Source organism: Panicum virgatum, chromosome 9N (genome assembly GCF_016808335.1).
Source record: "Panicum virgatum strain AP13 chromosome 9N, P.virgatum_v5, whole genome shotgun sequence".
In the NCBI taxonomy this organism is placed as follows: domain Eukaryota; kingdom Viridiplantae; phylum Streptophyta; class Magnoliopsida; order Poales; family Poaceae; genus Panicum; species Panicum virgatum.
In genome coordinates, this window is record NC_053153.1 from 72,279,244 (window position 1) to 72,299,833 (window position 20,590).

Below are 20,590 nucleotides of genomic sequence, written 5' to 3' on the forward strand. Positions count from 1 at the left end.
ATGTTTACATATTGTTTACCGTCTTTGCCTTGTTAACCAGATGCTCTTCATGGTGTCAAGAAAGTAGAATCCTTGATAGTGCAAATCCTTATTAATCTCCAGTTTTAAGATGTACTCTGAATTGAGTCTTATTGTCTATTCAGCCTTGCTTGCCAACTTGAAATGATTTTAACACCATGCACTCAACATATGCTATCAAGTTGACTAGTATTTTTTTTCCCTTTTTGTGTCAAAGGAGAGCATGCGATAATGTAGTATGAATTAAAGTTTGCTCGTAACTTCATTTATTGTGTTTCTGTGCCCTAATGACTGATTAAAGTAAATAGGGTTATCATCAAAATCTAGACCATTTCATTGCGGGAAAAGTTTATGATTTTTACCAGTCCTGTCTTCTCAGGACTTGCCACTGATTGTCTCTTACATTGGCCCTCCGACTTTCATGTTGCAGAGATCGAGTACCAAATCCCGAAGTGCGTAGAGTTTAATAGTAGTGTGTCATGAACTCATGATCGATGGTCATAATATTATCACCATTAACATATGTTGATGTGGAAGTTTGCTTTTAGAAACTTTAGGTAACGGTGTTCAGGTATTAAAATTTGCTCTTCAAAGCTTACAAGAAAATTTTAATTAGGTAGCAGATCTGCAACAGCATGTCAAAGTAGATTTTTGGTCTAGGTGCTGTACTTGAAATATTGAGCTAGTCTGCGGAGACACTATCTGTAGCTAAAAAACAGGGCTAGTTTAATTCAGCATTTTCATTTTTTATGCCAATTTCTTTGCATATATATGTGGGGGTGCAGCAAAACAAAGTAACATCTTATCATTTGGTTTGCGGGAGGTGATTAACTTGTGGGCACCACAGGTGATCTCAAATTAATTGCTTACTCTGAATGCTATACTTTTAGCATTTCATATTATTGATTGCCAAACCCAGTGGTCTTTACTGAAGAAACTTTCTATTCTAGTTAAAATTATGGGACCTCTGATATGCGGTTGTTGGGCAACTGCACATTCTGTAGTTTAAATTGGTATGCTTCTTTTTGTATAGTGAGTGGACCACTGTTTTCCTCTGAATGTGTATGGTCGTAACAATGTGGAGCTAGGCACAATATAGTGTTTATGAGACTATATATGACCTGTTTTCAGCTGGATGTAGATTGGGTATATGCCAATTTTGCTTTTTGCCAGTTGAGGACTGAAGCACCAACCTAGAGTTAATTGAATCCAGTTGCCTGTTCCTGTCATTTGTTCTGAATCTGGCATGTATCGAGTACATCTCGTGCTAGCCTGTGTTTTTCTTTTTCCCGTTAGGCGCTTGTCACATTCTATTCTGGGCAAGTGCCTGCCTTGGCATTCATTTTGAGACTTGATTTTGATTGCTGAACGATCTTGTTTGGGCCCATTATTCAGATAAGCAATTTTTCCGGACAGTATTTACTTACCTTCGGAAATACATGCGTTGAGTATGCAGGCAAAGCAGTCTTCCCAAACTAACTCATTGTTGAATTGATACCTGCTACCCTTACTGGCTGTCTGCTGCGCACAATACATGTGGGATGTAGATTGTGTGTGTGTGTGTGCCAATTGTGCTTTTGGCCAGCAGAGTATCGAAGCACCAACCCTAGAGCTGGAATAATTCAGTCGCATTTTCCAGTCGTGTGTACTGGAACCTGGCATGTGCCGGGTCCATCTTGTGCTACCCTGTGTTTCCTGGTAGGCACCTGCCATGTTTTAGTGCATCTGGTTTTGATCCATTATTCAAAGAAGGTCCCTCCGGTTCGCAATTTATCTGGATTCTGGACGGCATCCTCTATGTTCGGAAAGACATGCGTTCCGACTGTTTGCCTGTTTGCCGTGCTTTTCCTTTTGTGTGTTCAATTAGTGTGTACTAGTCCCTACATTTTTTTTTCCCGGCGATGCCGAGTTTGCAATATCCGGTTTCTGTGCCTCAACGAGGTGATCTGTCTGACACCCCCGACTCCTGGGCTTGTTTAGGCTGGACCTGTTCAGCCCTCGGCCCAGCATTGCTCATGTCATGCCTGCCCGGTCGAGCCGGAACCCCAGTCCAAGTCCACCAGCAAGTTGCGCTAGCCGCCGCTACACGAGCAGGTCGCGTCTGCCGCCGGCTCGGCCAGCCGGTTGATTGAGCAGAAAACCGCGGCCTCTGCGAGTCAGCAGCGGAATTGGACTTGGCACGGCGCGGTGGCCGGCGGTGCCGAAGGAGAAACCCCCCGGGCGCCGGCCGCGTTTGTTCGCGCGGGCACGCAAAGGCCAGACCACGCCCACGCAGCAGCAGCGCTCCTCGCCGGGAAACCTGCTGCAGCCGTCACTGGGGGTTTGGTGGGTGGATGGTCAGGCCTCAAGATTGGACCTCGCTTCACTTCATCACCTGCACCACATCAAGCTCTCGTCCGATCACCGACCGAAGCGCGAGGAAATCGGGGGAAAGGAGAGGAAGCAGAGCGTGAATGCGTGGTGAGCGAGGAGCCGGACAATGAAATATGGAACCTCGTAGGGCATCCTTGTCACGGCCACGTATCCGGATCGGCCGTTTGCTCTCTCGAAAGCGCTGCCAGGGCCACCACGGTCTGAGTCTGACAGGGGAAACCGATGCTTGAGCATCCAGGGGAAGGGAGGACGACCGGCCAGCAGCACGTATTTCTGGACGACACACATATTTTGGAACACGTGTTTGGTGTTTCCACACACACACACACAAAATAAGAAGAAGAAGAAACATTTTGTTTCTATTTTTCAGAATTAGGCTATGCCAAAGCCTACTAGCTATCCTCAGCTCTCAGTAGCCGCACGAGACACTCCTATTAACAAGCTACGTTACACGGCCATACACAAGTGCCAATTTCTTCCACATGGCATGTTCGCGCGTAGCTTTAGCGCAAGCCGGGGGGCGTCCAGTGTTCTTGCTCCTCTGCTGAGCTCCAGGGCGCCTCAATGATTCGGCCCGGCCATGTCCGGATACCGGAGGGCAAAGGATAAGGGCGGCGATGGCGCCCGGCCATCCCCGGAAGGTGCGAACTCAGCTTGTCCCTGTCGTCCGCCCCCTGGATCGGAGCTGCACGCCTCGCGGCTCCGGGCTCTGGCACTGGCTACCTGACAAGCCCTCTCATCCAAACCGTCCGTCCGGTTGGCCGGGTTGGGTGTGACTCGTGCCGTGCTGCTAGCTGGCGCCGTTTTGTCCGCGCACCTTTGGTCTCTCTCTCGTGCGCAATGATGCGCCCCCGCGCGCCCCTGTGCCGTGACAACGATCCGTCGTTCATCATCCTTCTGGGTTCCACCGGCGGCGAGAGGTGGTGGCATTCTTCTTCCTGCGCGCGCCTCGGCCACATGGCGGGCATGCCATGCCCTCGTGGAAGTCTTGACGTCTCGATCCCCTGTCTGGCTCCGGAGTCGTCGCCGTCGTCGGTCGGTCGGAGTCGGCAGTGCTCGTCGCAGCGATGGGTTGGGACAGTAGCCAGCGGCTCGTGTTCCCATCCGCGGAAAGCAAGCACGTACAGTACGACGACGGACGCCAAGTCCGCCGTACCGTCGCGATCCGCCTGTCCTTGTGTACGCCGGTTTTACATGGGTAGGTCGACCGATCAAAATAAACCGGCTGCGTGCGCGACGCGCCGGCTACACCAACACGTACGCGGCCAAGTGGGGGCGGCGACGGCGGCGATGGCTACACCGCTACAGGGTTGCTTTCCACAGGGCAGGGGGGACGTCGGCGGCGGACTGCAGGCGCGCGCGTCGGGCGGGGGAGCATCCCATTGTCGCCGGCAGCGGAGGGGCCGCGCGCCGCGTTCCGTTGCGTTTGTACGCCACCGGCCACCGCCTTCTTCCCCCCCGCCGGGCCGGTCGGATCGAGCTCGGTCGCATGCGGCGGACGACGGACGACGACGAATGCTGCTTGCCCCCGCCCCCGGCCGATCTCTCTCTCTCCACACTGCACCATGCATCAATAAGCGATCGATCGTGTAAGCATCGCATGCATGAAGTGACGGGTTTGCCGATGACAGTGCATGCATTTAAACAGACCTGCCGACTACATAAATTACGTAACGAACAGTGTTCTTCCCGATCCCGATCGCTGCGTAGAGTTCTGCTTTGGCGGACTCTCTTGAACGTTCAGGGCCTCGGGCATCTCTCTAGCTAGCTATAGCTCCGTCCTTGCGTTCGCCTCCTCTGCTTTTACATACCCGTTCAGGGCCTGAGATCACGCTTGTGGAAGATGGCAAATAAAGCTAACTAATTGCAATAATTGCTAGCTCCAAAACCTGATCGCGCAGTGTGCAACGACTGTAGTGGAACGTGGATACGTGTAGCTATCGTCCCGGCTGTTTGTCCTGACAGATGAGCATGTACAACATTCTTCTATCCAACCAGTCGTACCGACAGCTACACGCGCGATTCTCCGGTCGGTGGCTATCCCCAAGGCTGCAGTTTGCGTCCAGAGCGAAAAACCCAAGCGCAGCAGCTCTTGTGCAGCCAATCATGCATGTGAGGCTAACTATACGGAGACGGAGCAGCAGCAAAGCTGGCTGCATTATCGACCCTAAGCAAAGTGGCCGCCCGACAGACGGCCGGGGACGTGGGCTCGCTGGAAAACTAGCTTAAGTGCTTGTTTTTCTCATGGACGATGTAGCTAGTTTGCCACTGTGGGCGGCGATGGGTTTCACACGCCACAGCCCCTAATTGCCACGTGTGCGTGGGCTCCATGAGAAAAACGGGCAAAGGGACGTTTTCACGGTTATAAAAAAATGACACGTATGTATACAACCCCTACGCTACAACATGTCAGTGTGTGTTCTCAATCCCACGGTCAAGAAGCAATGGAGATTTATTTTTATTTTTTACTTTTTGTCCCCCTTGAATTATTGACTATATTTGGGTAATTAATAAGAAAGGACATGGACAGGGCTTTAGCTAGAAACGCAAGTACAGATACAACATTGTTAGGAAACTGTCGGACCAGTTTAGTGCACTAGTAGTACTGGAGTAGTAATAGAGTGTGCAGGCGAGGCGGTGAAAGAGAACCGCTATGATTAGTAGCGGAACACGATGATGCCCTGGCGGGCCACGTATTCCTGCCGCGTAGCCATCATGGAGGGGATTAGATTACGCATTACGCAGCGCGGCAAGGGAGGGCCCACGGGCAAGGCCCATGTACGTCACGTGTCCACGGAGCGGAAGCGCGGGCCCATCCTGCCGTCCCCAGATCTCAACTATCGGATTCGTGGGCCCCCTCTCCCCAAGTTCAAACGGGCCGAAAGGACAGCCCCGGTAGGCCAGGCCCAATAGTGCCGGCATACTTGGTGCTGGCACCATTCCACTGCTCACGCTTGCTGCTGATGCCTGCCTGATAGGACTCGTGGTACTGCAGGGAAGTAACCACTGACCTACTGTGTTTCAGTGGCCCTGTTTGGTTTATCTAGAGTTTCTAGCGCGCATGTTTTTCTGAAAAAGAAATATTGCATACATGAAGTACTAAATGAAATCTATTTGCAAAATTTTTTCAGGGATGAGTGTAACTTTTCGCGACGAATCTAATGACTGTAATTAGTCGATGATTGGCTACAGTTATGCTACAGTAACCATCCTCTAATCACGCAGTAAAATGTCTCATTATATTCTTCAGGGTTCCTAGCGCAGGGGTTTTGGAATTGGTTTTGCAAATTGACTTTGTTTGACACTATAATTAATGGTCAAAATATTATTATTCCCTAGAATGCCACAAACCAAACAAGGCCAGTGTAACCAAATAAAGATTAGTGAGAGCAGCGGCATGGAAAGTTACTGGTGATGCTGAATGCCGTGACAGGAGATGTGAAGTGTAGGGAGTCCTATCGTCGAGGACGAGTTAAAAAGAAAAAGAAAAGAGCTACTACTCCGATCTGAAAGAATGACGGGGGGCGGAGAACACGAGTGGCTATGGAATAGTCGATGTGGCATGATGGGGTTCAGTCAGGTGATGCGCCGGCGACTGACGCGCGGTGACCGTCGCGCGGCGACGGCGACACTGTGCAGCGGCGTCATTTCTCCTTGGAAAAGATATCGGCAACAGGGGGCGCAGCGCAACCTTGCCGCTGCAGTGATCAGTGAACTGTTCGTCTCCATGGACCTGCATCTTAAGATACCATTTGCCCTCCTCTTTCTCTACCGGCTTTTACCTGCCAATAGTAGCCACCACACCATCGCTCAAAGGGTGCATTTGACCGTGCTCAACTCCACACCTGAAAAAAGCAGCAGAACAGAGAAACTACAATGGAAAAGATCCGAAAGGCAGAATCATGCAGTTGGAGCCGCTGGAGCATCGTAACGTAGCGTGTGGCGTCGAGCTCGATCGCTGGCCCCGGCCGGCACCGATTCTGATGAAAGAGCAGCAGCAGCGTCTCTCTTTTTGCTCCGCTGCGCCAGCGCGAGCTGCAGGTCTAATGATCACGAGCGTGGCGACCTCGGCCTCCTTTCTTCCCGCACTTCCGTCCTCTGACCAAAAGCTGGGATTCGTCTCGGCATCGCCAGCGGCGGTTACCTTGGACGGACTGGACACGCAGGCAGGCTCGTCTTTCTTCCTCCTCCCGCCCGCAGGCACGCACACAGACTGCAATCGCAGGCAGCCTTGCTCGGCCCAGAGGCGGTGAAAGCCTGATTGCAACCGCATTGCTGTTTCAGTAATCCAGCCTGCTTTTCTTTCTTGTCCACGGGCTCCCTTTCGGCGTCGATCTCCATGACCTCCATGGCCAACTGAGCTTGAGGTCTCAATTGGCTCCGGCGCCCGAGAAATGTGCAGGGAAAGGATTCCGAGCGCGGCGGCAGCGGCATCAGAGTGGAGAATGTTTTTCAGAGGGGGAGCAGGCCTGATGTTTTTCCCTGTGGAGCGTCGCGCGCCGGGCTGATGGGTCACTTCAGGGTTCAGACCTTCAGGGGGGCTGCATGATTGCATCGGCCAGAGTGAAAGCAGGCGAGTGACAGACCGGGTGAAATGTGCGTGCGTGGCTGCGGATCGCCGGGAGAAAGAATGAGAGATCAAAGATGGAGAGCGGGTCTCTCTCTGGTCTGAATACGCACAGCAGAAAAAAGTTACAGCGGCAGCAGATGATGGAAAGATACCACTCCCTGCTACTGGCATGCCATGGAGTACGTAACAGAGGTTCAAAACTGTGCTTGATGGCCAGCTCCTGATTTGATTTCCAGGAATGATCTTGCCGCTGACCACGGTAAACATCTCCTGAACTCGTAACCTGAATGTTCCTACGGAGTACTATATCAGTAGCAGTGTGCAGCCAAATGGAAATAAAAATACTCATTTTTGGGTTCGAAAAGATCCCTTTCCAAGAGGATAGATCGTGGTCAGGAGCGTCGGTTGTTAAGCTGGCCAATGGCCATGGTGTTGTTATTTCAGACAACAGGCGATCGCTCCGTTTTATATGAGTGTTGTGATGCGAGCTCGCATTCCTCAATTAGTAAGCTTGTCTTCCGGCTTTCCACGTAAGCATCGTCATCTCGAGTTGCCTGGCGGAAAGAAACGCTGAAATGATAGCTCAACGGAAAAGAATTGATGAAACTCCCGAACCAACAAACTAAAAAAATTGTACAGTCAAGTGTTCTTTATTTGTGCCGTATATATATATATATATATATATATATATATATATATATATATATATATATATATATATATATATATATATAACATCCCATCTCTGCTGCACACTGGCCACTCCTCAAGCGAATACAGTGATCTTTTAAAAAAAAGCAAATACAGTGATTATTTAAAAAAACAAATACAGTGAATCCATTCATCTTTGCAATCTGCTAGCTGCTTGCCGATGGACGCCATAAAGCACACAGCAAGAAGAGTAATAATAGGTCGACACACATGGCCGTAGGCACTAGTTCATGTTGGATGTGGCAGCCTGAGCCTGAGCTGGTTGGGATTCGAGAGCACGAGGGCCATCCATGTACATACACCCACGCAGCTCCGGATACATGGCAATGGCATGATGATGGCGCGAGAAGAGAACTGCTGCTGCTGGGAGCAACGTACCCAGAGATAAAAGTAGCCTCCTACCTTTGCATACTTTGGTTTGGCGTGCGTGCTGCGTCCGGCAAAGACCCAAATGATGAAACAGGCGTACGGGGAGGGAGAAATTGAAGGGGCTATTCCGACCGAAATATATTTGCACTAGCATACTCCCTCCATCCTAAAAAAATAAGTCATTTTAGGATTCAAATTTTATCCCTAAAAATATATCTTACCCTATTTCGTATGGGCATGCGCATATAAGAATCAATAGTGCCAAATATGAATAATAAATAGAGGCGCAAGTAAGGTTATTTTGCTAGTTTCTTAATCTGTCCAAAAATTATGAAGTGACTTTTTTTTTTGGAACAGAGGGAGTATATGTCAAGTAGCACTCCGTTTTTGTTTTGTTTTTTTTTTGCTGGGAAATAGTGAAGTGCGCTGCACCTTCTTCCGGTGTACGGCATGAAGAAGTAGCTGTTAAATATAGTGTACCTTTATTAAGTACTAAGATGATGATATGATGCTTAATCGCTTCATAGTGATGATTAGACATTGACAAGGACAAGATGCCATCATCACGTATACTAGTTGGTTTCTTTTCTAGTCATGTGTTCATGAGAAGAAAAAGGGGAAAGAAAAATGTAAAGGCAGCATCCTAGTTAATTAATTCATGAAATTTGTCTTCGTTTCTTCCAATAACAATCCTGTTTTGCATGCAGGAGAAATAATAGTGTAGATGTCCTGGGCAACACTTAAAAGATCATATTTATCTACTTTTAGAAACTACCGATACCAATTAGTAAGTGTTCAAGATAGAATTCAACAACTGCTAGTAGCTACTGCATACAGCACAGAAACGATAGTCTTCAGAAAAGAACGTTGTTCTTTTTCAACATATTGAAACTCTGATCATCATATACTTTGCACTCATTGCGATCGAACATTACAGATAAATATTATACGGTTTGCCAAAGATTGTTGATAAAGTTGGTAGTCAGACTTGTGTTTTGAGGAATCGTCTCAATAATGTCCAAAATGTCAATCTTTTTTGTGATGGGAGGGGATCAGTTCAAAGTCAAAAGCAAGTAAAATTCTGCTAAAAAGAAGATGGACTGTTCGCCGGTGCCCCATGGTTTAGTTCCCCCGGGAAAGAAACTATCGCTTTTCTCCCTCTTCGAATCTATGTGTACTATTATATACACAGCTTCGCCAAAAGGGGCATCTGCTTACGAGTATTGTAAAGACCCAGCTAGTATAGCTGGATCGATTAGAAAATACATGTGTGAGCAATGCAGCTTACCCAAATTAAACTGTTTGATTAATGAGCTACACATGCAGCCATCTTAGCAGAAAGTCGAAAGGGGGAGGTAGCAGGAAAAGCCAAGAGATCGGCAAATAATTATAAGAAACCCCTGGGTTGTGCGATGGAGGAGAAAGATGTCAATGCCATCTCATTGTGCCTTAGTTTAGTCATGGAGAGAAAAAGGGTTAGGATCAAGCCAAAGGTCCGGGCACTTGGGTCGAAATGATCGCATGCATGTGTGAAGAAGAAGAATCTTCCTCCCATCACCCTCCCATTTCTCACTACTACTAATAATATATAGAGTGCCATGGTTCTTCATCAAAGCAATCACTACAAGTCATAAGGGTGAGCTGTTAGTGTGCATAGGGCTTGTTTAGTTCGCGAAATTTTTTAGGTTTGGATAATGTAACACTTTCATTGTTATTTGATAATTAATATTCCATCATGAACTAATTAGGCTTAAAATATTCATCTCGCCATTTATAGTTGAACTGTATAATTAGTAATTTTTTTCAACTGCATTTATTGCTCCGTGCATGTGTCCGAACATTTGATGTGATGGGTATTGTAGGAAATTTTTTGGGAATTAAACAGGGCCACAGTTTATATGTGAGACAGGCGAAATTACCTTTGGATCATTTGGTCAAGGCAACCAAAGTGTGTGTGTATCTGTCTGTGTACTCGTATTTTTTCCTACTAGTATTTTGCGTGTATATATATTTCAATCATAACTTTTTAGTATATTTGTATGTAATGAGTAGCACTTAAATAAAGACTACATGCATGCCAGATTGCCAGTATGAACTGAAGTTTCCATCTCACTGCCTAACTCATGTCTGGCCAAGAAAAAGAAATAGGAAATTATTGGAAAGGGGAGAACAAACATTATGTTCTCTTCTAGTAGAGGGAGCAGTTATCACGGACACATGCATGCAAGGGATATGTGCAGATTAAGCTAACCAGCATAATCAATATGTGTGACGAGATTGGGGAGAATAGTGGTCTCATGATCCCATCGATATGATCTTAATAAAGAAGCCCTAATTTAAAACAAACAAACAAAGGCTTGATAAAATCTGCGCATCCAATGAGTATAAGAGACACATTCCCCCTTCAAAAAAGGGGGGCACACCCACACACCGATGCAGGCACAAAAGCAAAGAGATATAGACAAAGCCCTTTCTTTCTCTCTTTCACCACCATTCACCCTCTCTCTCTCTCTCTCTCTCTCTCTCTCTCTCTCTCTCTCTCTCTCTCTCTCTCTCTCTCTCTCTCTCTCTCTCTCTCTCTCTCTCTCTCTCTCTCTCTCTCTCTCTCCCTAAGGTAGAGCTATATATGATCCCCCCATGCCCCCAAAGCCTTTCCACACAAACACAACGATATATGCACCTTGAGCTTTCCACCCCATAAAGCCTCCCTTGGCACCTCTATCCCACTAAGGAGCAAAAAGAGAAGAGGGAAAGGAGCCAAGCCCCAAGTGCTAGCTGCCTGCCTGACTGCTAGTAGTGTACTAGTAGTGGCCTTAGCTTAGCTTGCTTGGCGAGGGCATTCAGCCTGGTCCTTAAAAAGAAGCAACTCCCTAACGCTTATGGCACTACTGGTCAAGAGCCACCACCAAATGTTGGCCTCCTCGTCCACCTCCTCGTCGTCCCCGTCGGCGTTCCGGCAGCCGGCGGCGGCGGGGCCTCCTCCACCTCCCTCCTCCTCCTGCCTTACCGACCAGCAGCCGTCCCCCGCCAAGCGCAAGAGGCGCCCGCCCGGCACACCGGGTACGATCGAGATCGTCGTCGTTGATCTTGCACGCCATGTATCATCATATGATCAGCAGTTTGCTAGTTATTAATTAATGCTCGCACCGTGCTTGGACGACTAGTTAGAAACTTTTTTGTAGAAAGAATGATCGATGCATGGCTGATGAGATGGATGTGCACGATGATGATGCAGACCCGGATGCGGAGGTGGTGGCGCTGTCGCCGCGGACGCTGCTGGAGTCGGACCGGTACGTGTGCGAGATCTGCGGGCAGGGCTTCCAGCGGGAGCAGAACCTGCAGATGCACCGGCGGCGGCACAAGGTGCCGTGGCGGCTCGTGAAGCGGGCGCCGCCCGGCGGCGGCGAGGACGGCGGCGGAGGCGGCGCTACTGCCGCCGCCGGCGGCGGCGGCGGCGCGGCGCGCAAGCGCGTGTTCGTGTGCCCCGAGCCGAGCTGCCTCCACCACGACCCCGCCCACGCGCTGGGCGACCTGGTGGGCATCAAGAAGCACTTCCGGCGCAAGCACGGCGGGCGGCGGCAGTGGGTGTGCGCCCGCTGCGCCAAGGGCTACGCCGTGCAGTCCGACTACAAGGCCCACCTCAAGACCTGCGGCACCCGCGGCCACTCCTGCGACTGCGGCCGCGTCTTCTCGCGGTAACTACTACGCCGCCCTCCGATCCGATCCCTGCTTCTTCCTTCTCTACGTACTCGTGCTGCACACACGCGTACGTGCGCATGCCGGAGCCAGCCGTACGTGGCCCAGCCTGATGATCTGTCTCTCCGGTCGGCGGTGGGAGCGAGAGCGAGCGAGAGATGGACAGGCTTGCATGGAGATGAGACAAAAGCTATGGTGCCGGCGGCCGGCTCGCAAGTAGGACCTGGGTGCTTGCTTGCCTGAGCAGCCGACACCAATTAATTAGGGTTTGATCCGGTGCTTAGCAAGCTGACCACCGGGCGATACAATATCAGCTAGTAATCGTTCGTACGGGCTCAGGCCGGTGGCGCTAGCTAGCTATGCCTTCGCTTTGCTTGCATTTGGCGCTGCATGGTGGTGATCTGATGATGATTTCTATCGGTGGAGAGCTACCTGCTGCTAGCTAGAGTAGGAGTAGTAGCTTGATGAAGATGGAGTGGGTTCCATGGTATCTAAATATCCACCGAAAAAAGACACAATCCTTTTGCGAAGAAAAAAAGAAAAAAAAGAGAGAGAAAGCAGCAGCGGATCGAGGGTGGCACGGCGCACCGGGATGTGATCGTTCCGGTGGCGGGTTGCGGTAGGACCGAAAGCTCCAACGCGACGGGGCGACAGCGATGGCGCATCGGCCACAAACTGTCTTGGCTCCCCCCACTGCAGTGCTGCTCATGAAAATGCCTTCACAGAATCTGACATTTATTATACGTTCACTACTTCTATATGCTAATCGCACGGTTTTCTTTAACCAATAACAAGTAATCACTGGTGCTGCTTGCTTGTGCGAACAACAATAAAAAAACCCCAATATATTTGCTTGCAGTAGCAAACTTGGCATGTGTATGTATGCATGTACTAGCTAGCTAGCCTTGGAGCAGGAACTGCCGTGACCATGATCAGATCAGGTGAATACTCACACATGCATGTGAGCTTGTGATCGGGTTGGGGGCTGACCAGATCACCGGGTGGAGCAGCTAGCTAGTGGTCGTCACAGGGGAGGGCCGGGGTCTCTCTAGGTAGAGACAAGGCGCTCCATTCCTCGGACCCCCTGGCCTGATCCACCAAAGTACACAGGCGCCACTCCAGCCGCAGCCACACACGCACCACCACCACCACGGCCGATGCGTCTGCGCCCATGTGCAGTGCTCCCACCGCCTTTCCTCCCCCAAACAACAACGCCCCGGCATGGCCTAGCCCCTTTAATAATTGGCACGGCAGCCACACTCCCTTGTCACTCACCACCTCACAGATATGCCGCCCGGCCCGGACGTGCACGCTGCTTCCTTTTCGATCTAGGATATATAGATGGTGTCCGTGTCTCCATCATCGATCTCCTTGCTGCTGCATCCTTAGCTTCCTTCCATGTGTTTTCCCAATGAGCTAATGGCTACATTATCCACTTGAGCATGTGTGTTACTAGTGGTCCTTGGAATTGGATTACGCTGATCATTTGTTTTTCTTCTTGCTCGTCGATCATCACTTGGTGTGTATGGCACCTATCAACCGATGAATAGAAGAATAATGCACGGAGCGCCTAGCTAGGCATGTGTCGCAGCTGTCGGTCCCCTGAACTGAAGGTGACGCGTCGAGCCGGAGCCAATTATGCTGCCGCGAATGAAGCTAGCTTTAATTTCTAGATTGTTGTCGACCGATCCGGATCGGGACGCGCTGTGTGGCTAGCTAGTAGCCGTGGTCGACGCGTTGCTCTCGGCCGGCGCGCGGTCGTGCCCGGCGACCGGCCGCCCAATCGTGCACGCACGCACGCCGCCCCCGCGCGGGTCTCTTTCTCCTCGTCCGCCAGCCCGTGCGTGCCCAGGAAGAATGGGCTTCGCCGTATCGCGCACATGCGGTGGCGATCCCTGCTCGCGACGGCGACGTACAAGGGGCTGCGGCCTGCGGGTTATGTACGTGGGTAGGGTAGTGATGATGGTGGATGTTGTTTTGCTGCAGGGTGGAAAGCTTCATCGAGCACCAGGACGCGTGCAACTCCAGCCGGATGCGCGGCGAGGTGGTGGCGCCGCCCGTGCCGTCCACGCTCCCGGTCATCCGTCCGGTGGTCCCGCGGCCGCATCCGCCGGCAGTGGCGGCGCCGCCGGAGCTCCAGCTCCTCCCGGCGTCGTCCACGGCGGCGGGGCCGGTCACCGCAACGACGGCTCTGTCCACCATCACCGCCGCCACAACTACCGCGTCCCAAGCGGAACCCCACGCGGCGGCGACGAAGCTGCAGCTCTCCATCGGCCCAACCGTCACCGCCGCGGCCTCCAACGGCGGCGGCGAGGAGGACGCCGAGGAGCTGAGGCGCGCGGTGGAGGAGAAGGCCGCGGCGGACGCGGCGCGGGAGCGGGCGCGCGCGGAGGCCGCGGCGGCGGAGCGCGCGCTGGAGGAGGCCCGCCGCGCGCGGCAGCGGGCGCGGGCCGACCTCGAGAAGGCGTGCGCGCTGCGGGACCACGCCGCGCGCCTGCTCGCGCAGGTCACCTGCCACGCGTGCCGCCAGCGGTCGCTCGTCGCCATGTCCATGGCCGCCGTAGGCGAGGGCCACGGCCACGGCGGCCCCGCGGTGGCCTGCGACCCCATGAGGGGAGGCGGCGTAGGGGCAGGCATCTAGATCGCCATGCATGGAATGCACAGCACGGATCGAGTTTGTGTACGTAGCTTAATTGGCAGGCCTTGTCGATCGTATCGTTTCGTCTCTGATGATGCTCAGAATTGAACTGCATGCAGCCGAGCACCCCGTTGGTTTTTAGGGTGCTACAACTTGTTACTTTGGCCTGGGTAAAAGTTTCGGGATGCATGCCGTTGGTTTTTACTGCGTTGATCTAGCGCCGTCGTCCTTGCCTTTGCCTACCTAAACCACCGTTGGTCAACTATTGGCTATTGCATAACCTCCCTCTGCATGCTCTAGGATCTCGGTGACACGAGCACTAAACTCAACAAGCTAAGAGCAACTCCAGCAAACCCTCTAAACAGTCTCCTATCCCAAGTTTAGAGGGCTAAGCCAAAAAACCGCACTCCAACAGACCCTCTACTTCACCCTTTATTTTGGGGAGGCCTCCAAAATTTCTCATCCACCCTCCATTCCCAAGGGTCTCTAGGGAGCCCTCTATTATATATTGGAATTGAGGACTATTGCTGGAGTTGAAACAAATTTAGAAGCCCCTAAAAAATAGAGGTAGCCATCATTTAACACTTAGAGGGTCTGACTTAGGGGTTATTGCTGGACTGGAGATGCTCGGCAGGGATGGAAGTTGGTTGGGGTTTGAGATTATCAGTACAGTACTAGACCTTGACCACTTCACTCTCCCAAGTCATGATATTTTTCTTGTTATAAACAAATAACAAAATATAACATGTATAGTCCTTTTCTCTTGAGATTTTCTTTTCTTCCAAAACATAGTGTGAAACAAGTCGACAAATCTTGAGGTTAACATAATCACTACAGGTACAAAAGCACGCTGTCTGACACAAAAACAATCATTACAGCAGAAATATACATGCCCTAGTGTTGAGTTGGAGACTCAAACTTGTATAAGCATGTTTCACCACAAGGAGCTTAACCAAATGAGATCAAGTCATGTGACTTTACTATTTGTAATTTCTTGTTCCCCCCAACAATACGAAATGGGTCCTTTACTTTTATGTTTTTACTATTTGTATAAGTAGCTTGATCTTTATTTTCAAAAGACCTGATCAACTATTCTATATGGTGGATTTCCATGCATTTATTCTTGATAAAGGAAAGGCTCAGTAATGCATGATTTACAGGGAATACCAAACTAAACTTTTGCTAGATGAAACGACATGCCTGGCTTTATTGCAGATCCCAGAGAATCATCCAAACTTTGTGAAAATTAAAGTACTATGTTAAGGAAAATATAAGTTGAAAAAAACATGAGAAATATGCAGAGGGAAAAAAAGAACCTCGATGGATACGTGGGCCTCCGATGTGGTACTGGACCGGGTTGCTACTGCTACTCGTCGGCTTGGCATCAGTGCGTGTGCGTCCCTGCAAAAGTGGTGGGCATGGCAACAGCAGGAACGCATCAGGAATTCAGGATGGCCGGTCTTTTGCAAAAGGAACCAAAAAACGCCTTTACCCCTGGCCTGCCTTCTTCACGTGCACAGCTTTTTACCGCACGGGTACGCCATTCAGTGCCAGAGCAATCCATTTCACCCGGAGCTGAACGCACAGTAAAAAAAAACTAGCCGTGACCCTTTTCACTGCAGAGAATATGCTCTCTCGCCTGGGGACGTCCGCCCCCGGGGCTTTTTTTCCCCAGCACGGTCAGTTCAAAATTTGCATATATAGTAAATCTTTTTTTTCTTCTCCAAAACAAAAACGGCAGCATTGTGAACCGGAGCAGTACAGCTCTTTTTCGTAGTAGTGCTAGTAATCCAGGAAAAACTAGGCATATAACCCGCGCATTTGCGCGGCTAGTATTGAAAATTCAAAAATTCGCATGTATGTCGTTGTATTCTTACTTAAAGATTTACTATTTTTTTAACATACATCACCCTATTCATTATCGTAAATTATATCTTATTGTTGGTTAAAATAATTCAAATATGATCTACTTATAATAACAATTTGATTTGTTGAGCTTTAATAATATTATGCATATAATTATTCTTATTTTCATTTTATTTTGATTGATTGTTGTTATCTTTAATTTTTATTGATAGTATATGTTTGTAATTGATATATAGCTAAATGATATTTTATATTTATTTTTTCATAATGTCATTGGTTGATGATTTTTAATTAGGCACATGGGTATTTTAGGGTAATTTTTTTATAATGGCAGTGATGTGTAATTTTTATTTTTTCTATTTTCTCTGATTAACGTGGGAATTTCTAGGCCTTGAGAGCGAACGTGGAGGCTCTATTTGTTGGCCAAATAATAAGATAATAGAATAAGATAATAGATTGTGTTGCTTTGCTCTGATAGGATTGACGGTGCTGTTTGACCAAGCTACAAAAGCAAATATTCCCTAGACACCGCCCCTACCAAGCACCTAGAAGAGTACACTGAGCTTGGTTGATGCTCGGCGATAGATATGGCACCAATTTCATAAAGCTGTGATGTCGTTGTTTTCTCAGATTTTGATGCTGCTGTTTTGGTCCTAGTGCCAACGTAAGCAAGCATTGCATTGCAATTGCAAGTCCGCAGCACGTACAGGCACCTGGTCCTGCAAGCATCCGGCCGCGGCCGCGGCCCCGGTTGGCACGACGGCTGCCTCCGGGATGCTGGGCTAGGCAACCAAAGAAGCAAAACATTTACCCAAGAAGCAGCGCGGTTTTTTCTTTTTTATATTTTTTAAAAATAAAAATTTCAAAAATATATATCCGTTTTGAAATATTTCAAAAATACCCCCCGGTCGCCCCCCCATTGGGCGACAGGCCTTAAGTGTAATTTTTTTTTCCAAATTCGCAATGAGGTCCCTGGAAGAAAAAAAAGGCCCTGTCGCCCCCCCCCCAACGGGCGACAGGGGCCTGTCGCCCACCCCTCGGGCGACAGGGTGCTGTCGCCCACCCATGGGGCGATAGGGGCCTCTTTGTCATTTGAGCCTGACATATGCCGCCATTCCCTTTATCATTTGAGCATAAAAATTCAGGAAAAAAGAGAGGGGTGAGAAGAAGAAAAACGGCGAAGCTCTGCCGAATTGCGTACTTTTTGAAATGGTGGAAGGACACTGCTATTGGGTCACGTATGTCTGGGCAAAGAATGCCACATTTGGGAAACCCGTGATCGCCGTGCTGAGCAGTGGCAACCTGTGATCTCGTACTCGCAGCTAGATACACTATGGTTCCTATTTTGAGCTATTCGAGCGTGTAGTCGTCATCATCGCCGGCAGGATCTCGGCCGCTAACTCCTACCGCACCTAACTTTTCCTTCATTAAATCACGGGAAAAAATCGCAAGAACTTCCCTTATTTCACGAGCATTATGGAACCCACAAACATAATAAGTTCACATCAATGGTATCTATAGAAACAAATGACAAGTAAACTACCACAATCATAAACATCGGATACAAATAAGCGGTCCACAGCTATCTCATTACAAATAAACATCAGAGATACAAACATCAGATACATCTAACCACCCCTAGGGCGTCGGACCCTCTTAGCCCTCTGCTGGGCACGGACATGGCCCTCGGAGTAGGTGAGAACATCCGGAGACCTCACCTGTCGCTCAGGCCGCGCAAGGGGCTGTGGTGTCTGCTGCTGAGAGATCCCAAGTGGTGCTCCTCCTAGCTGTGAATACCCCAAGACATCGGGGTCACCTTGCGCGGCAGGCTCTTCTAGACTCAAGCTGTCGAAGTCGTCTAAGGTGAAGGTCTCGTTATCTGGTCGAAAGGAGGAAGAAGAAGGTCCGGCGCCCGCATAGTGGTAGAATCCTACGCAAAAAATGTGGATGTTAGCGTACGCTCGTATATTTTGTCATGACATGTAGAAACCGAAATACGAAACATAAACTAACCTGTGTAGGCCGGTATCTGTGGCCCCGGTACCATCCCTGGATACGGTCCGCCAACTGGTGTTGTCCCTCTAAACATTCCAGTATGGCCGAACGCAGTAGCTGGATCGTATCCTGTATGTGATATTAGTAAATATATAGGAACACTAGATGTAATTTTAAAGAGATATGTACGTTACCCGCACTTGGGAATAACAATATATAAACTAAATGTACTAACCTGCAGATCACAAGTGCTGAATCCGGCAGGACTTCGCCGCTTTCCTTCTTCTCACTCCTCTCTTTTTTTCTGGATTTTTGGTGGAATTTTCGGGCTCAAATGAGGAGAGAAGGGGAGGGTTGGAGTTTTTAATAGGGGGATACCCCGGTCGCCCGAGGGGGGGCGACAGGCCCCCCTGTCGTCCGAGGGGGGGCGACAGGCTCCCCTGCCGCGCCCGTGGGCCGGGGCGCGCCCTGGGCCCAGCGGTCGCCCGAGGGGTGGGCGACAGGCCCCTGTCGCCCATTGGGGGGCGACAGGGCCTTTTTTTTCTTCCAGGGACCTCATTGCGAATTTGAAAAAAAATTACACTTAAGGCCTGTCGCCCAATGGGGGGGCGACCGGGGGTATTTTTGAAATATTTCAAAACGGACATATATTTTTGAAATTTTTATTTTTAAAAAATATAAAAAAGAAAAAACCGCAGAAGCAGCAATTAGGTCGGCCCACGACTGTGTCGGCCCAAGTCACTAGAACGCTTCTGAGGAATCCGATCGATCGTCCCGTTTATTGCATTTGGTTACTCACTGGGAAATCCTCCTTATTATTTAGTTTGACACACCGGAAATTTAAGCACGGAGCATCTTTCTGGCAGCTCGCCGATCAGCAGCAATCCATGTGTGCAGGGGCAGGGCGGCGGGTATGTCTATATCTCGCCGTCCCAGAGCTCCTCGAGGGACTTGTACTGCCCGTGCTCGGTGATGTAGCGGCGGCCCTGGTTGATCTTCCGCTGGGGGATCTTGCTGATCCGCTGCCTCTCCTCCGTCAGCTCCCAGCCCACGATGTCCAGGTTCTCCTTCACCCGCGCCTCGTCGAAGCTCTTCACGACCAGGCAGTCGCCCTGCTCGTACACCCAACGCAGGCACACCTGCACGTGGCATCCAACAACAAGATCGATCATCATCAAACCCTTCATCAGGAACCATCGGTGATTGGAGGCGAGATCATGGTGGAAGAACGTGCCTGGGCGACGGTCTTGCCCTTGGACCTGGCGATCTCGTGCAGGACGCCGGAGTCCATCACCGAGTCGCTGCCCCAGTGCGTGCCCTTGGCGCCCAGCGGCGAGTAGGCGCACAGCTGGATGCCCTCCCCCGTGCAGAACTCCCTCAGCTTCCCCTGCTGCCACACCGGGTTGATCTCGACCTGGTTGACCGCGGGCGGGACGGTGGCGAAGGAGAGCAGCGCCTCCAGCTTCCTGCAGGAGAAGTTGCAGACGCCGATGGCCCTGGCGAGGCCCAGGCGGTGGCACTCCTCCATGGCCTCCCACACGCCACGCATGTCGAAGGGCTCCATGTCCTCGGGCGTGAAGGGGCCTGTGAACCGCCCGGCCTTCATGGTCACGGGCCAGTGGACCATGTACAGGTCCACGTACTCCATCTGGAGATTGCTGCACACGGGTAATTAAGCACGTACATGAACTCCCAGTCAGACAACCGTGATTTTAACCAGTAAATATCCGGGGGTATTATGCCACGGATCGCGGTTAATAGTGGCGATCCAAATTAACTGTCTTCACGGCAGTTAAGTGAGCGCACCTGAGCGTCCGGCGGAGGGCCGGGAGCACCCTGTCGGGGTGGGCGTCGGCGCACCAGACCTTGGAGGTGACGAAGAGCTCGCCGCGGGAGGCGACGACGCCCGTGCGCACGGCCTCGGCGGCGGCCTCCCCGATGGGCCCCTCGGTGGCGTAGTGCGCCGCCGTGTCGAAGTGGCGGTAGCCGAGCTGCATGGCGCGGAGCACCGCGCGGCGGACGGGGTCCGGCCGGGGCCCCTGCACCGCCGTGCCCAGGCCGATCCGCGGCAGGCCGCACGGGGCTCGCTCGGTGGCGGCGCTCATGGTCCCCATTCCCCAACACACAACTCAACCCTCCCGGAGTCCCGGCGTTAGGCGTGCCGCGTGCGCGTCCGAGTGTCGTCGACACCTCTTGGCTTTGTTGGTGTCCCAGGACATGCCGGGCACGGCGTATATATACACGTCTATGCCTCGTTGGAGCTGGCGCCTCGCTCGGCCTCCCTCATGAAATGCGTGCGTGCCCGATCGGTAAAAACAAAGAAATATTCGGTGTACTGTAGTTGCCACAGAAGA

General features: G+C 50.7%; 2 protein-coding genes across 2 annotated transcripts; one reads left to right on the plus strand and one right to left on the minus strand.

The window, feature by feature from the left end:
- Positions 1-10,643: 10,643 nt before the first annotated feature.
- Positions 10,644-15,365, plus strand: LOC120692619 (protein indeterminate-domain 16-like). Its single transcript, XM_039976001.1, has 3 exons — positions 10,644-11,101; positions 11,277-11,736; positions 13,724-15,365. Exons 1-3 carry the CDS (start codon positions 10,921-10,923, stop codon positions 14,376-14,378), a joined length of 1,296 nt encoding a protein of 431 aa, XP_039831935.1. The 5' UTR covers positions 10,644-10,920; the 3' UTR covers positions 14,379-15,365.
- A 3,621-nt stretch (positions 15,366-18,986) lies between these two features.
- Positions 18,987-20,576, minus strand: LOC120687500 (deoxymugineic acid synthase 1). The gene is made up of 3 exons (XM_039969514.1): positions 20,043-20,576; positions 19,471-19,894; positions 18,987-19,375 (listed from the first exon to the last, which is right to left on the minus strand). Exons 1-3 carry the CDS (start codon positions 20,348-20,350, stop codon positions 19,154-19,156), a joined length of 954 nt encoding a protein of 317 aa, XP_039825448.1. The 5' UTR covers positions 20,351-20,576; the 3' UTR covers positions 18,987-19,153.
- Positions 20,577-20,590: the final 14 nt, after the last annotated feature.

Excerpts from the sequence above, each read along its gene's own strand:
- LOC120692619 (XM_039976001.1), top strand. The coding sequence starts at position 10,921 with ATGGCACTACTGGTCAAGAGCCACCACCAAATGTTGGCCTCCTCGTCC. Across the intron at positions 11,102-11,276 it reads GCGCCCGCCCGGCACACCGG|ACCCGGATGCGGAGGTGGTG; the intron begins GTACGATCGAGA and ends ATGATGATGCAG. Across the intron at positions 11,737-13,723 it reads TGCGGCCGCGTCTTCTCGCG|GGTGGAAAGCTTCATCGAGC; the intron begins GTAACTACTACG and ends GTTTTGCTGCAG.
- LOC120687500 (XM_039969514.1), bottom strand. The coding sequence starts at position 20,350 with ATGGGGACCATGAGCGCCGCCACCGAGCGAGCCCCGTGCGGCCTGCCG. Across the intron at positions 19,895-20,042 it reads GCCCTCCGCCGGACGCTCAG|CAATCTCCAGATGGAGTACG; the intron begins GTGCGCTCACTT and ends ACCCGTGTGCAG. Across the intron at positions 19,376-19,470 it reads AGGGCAAGACCGTCGCCCAG|GTGTGCCTGCGTTGGGTGTA; the intron begins GCACGTTCTTCC and ends TGCCACGTGCAG.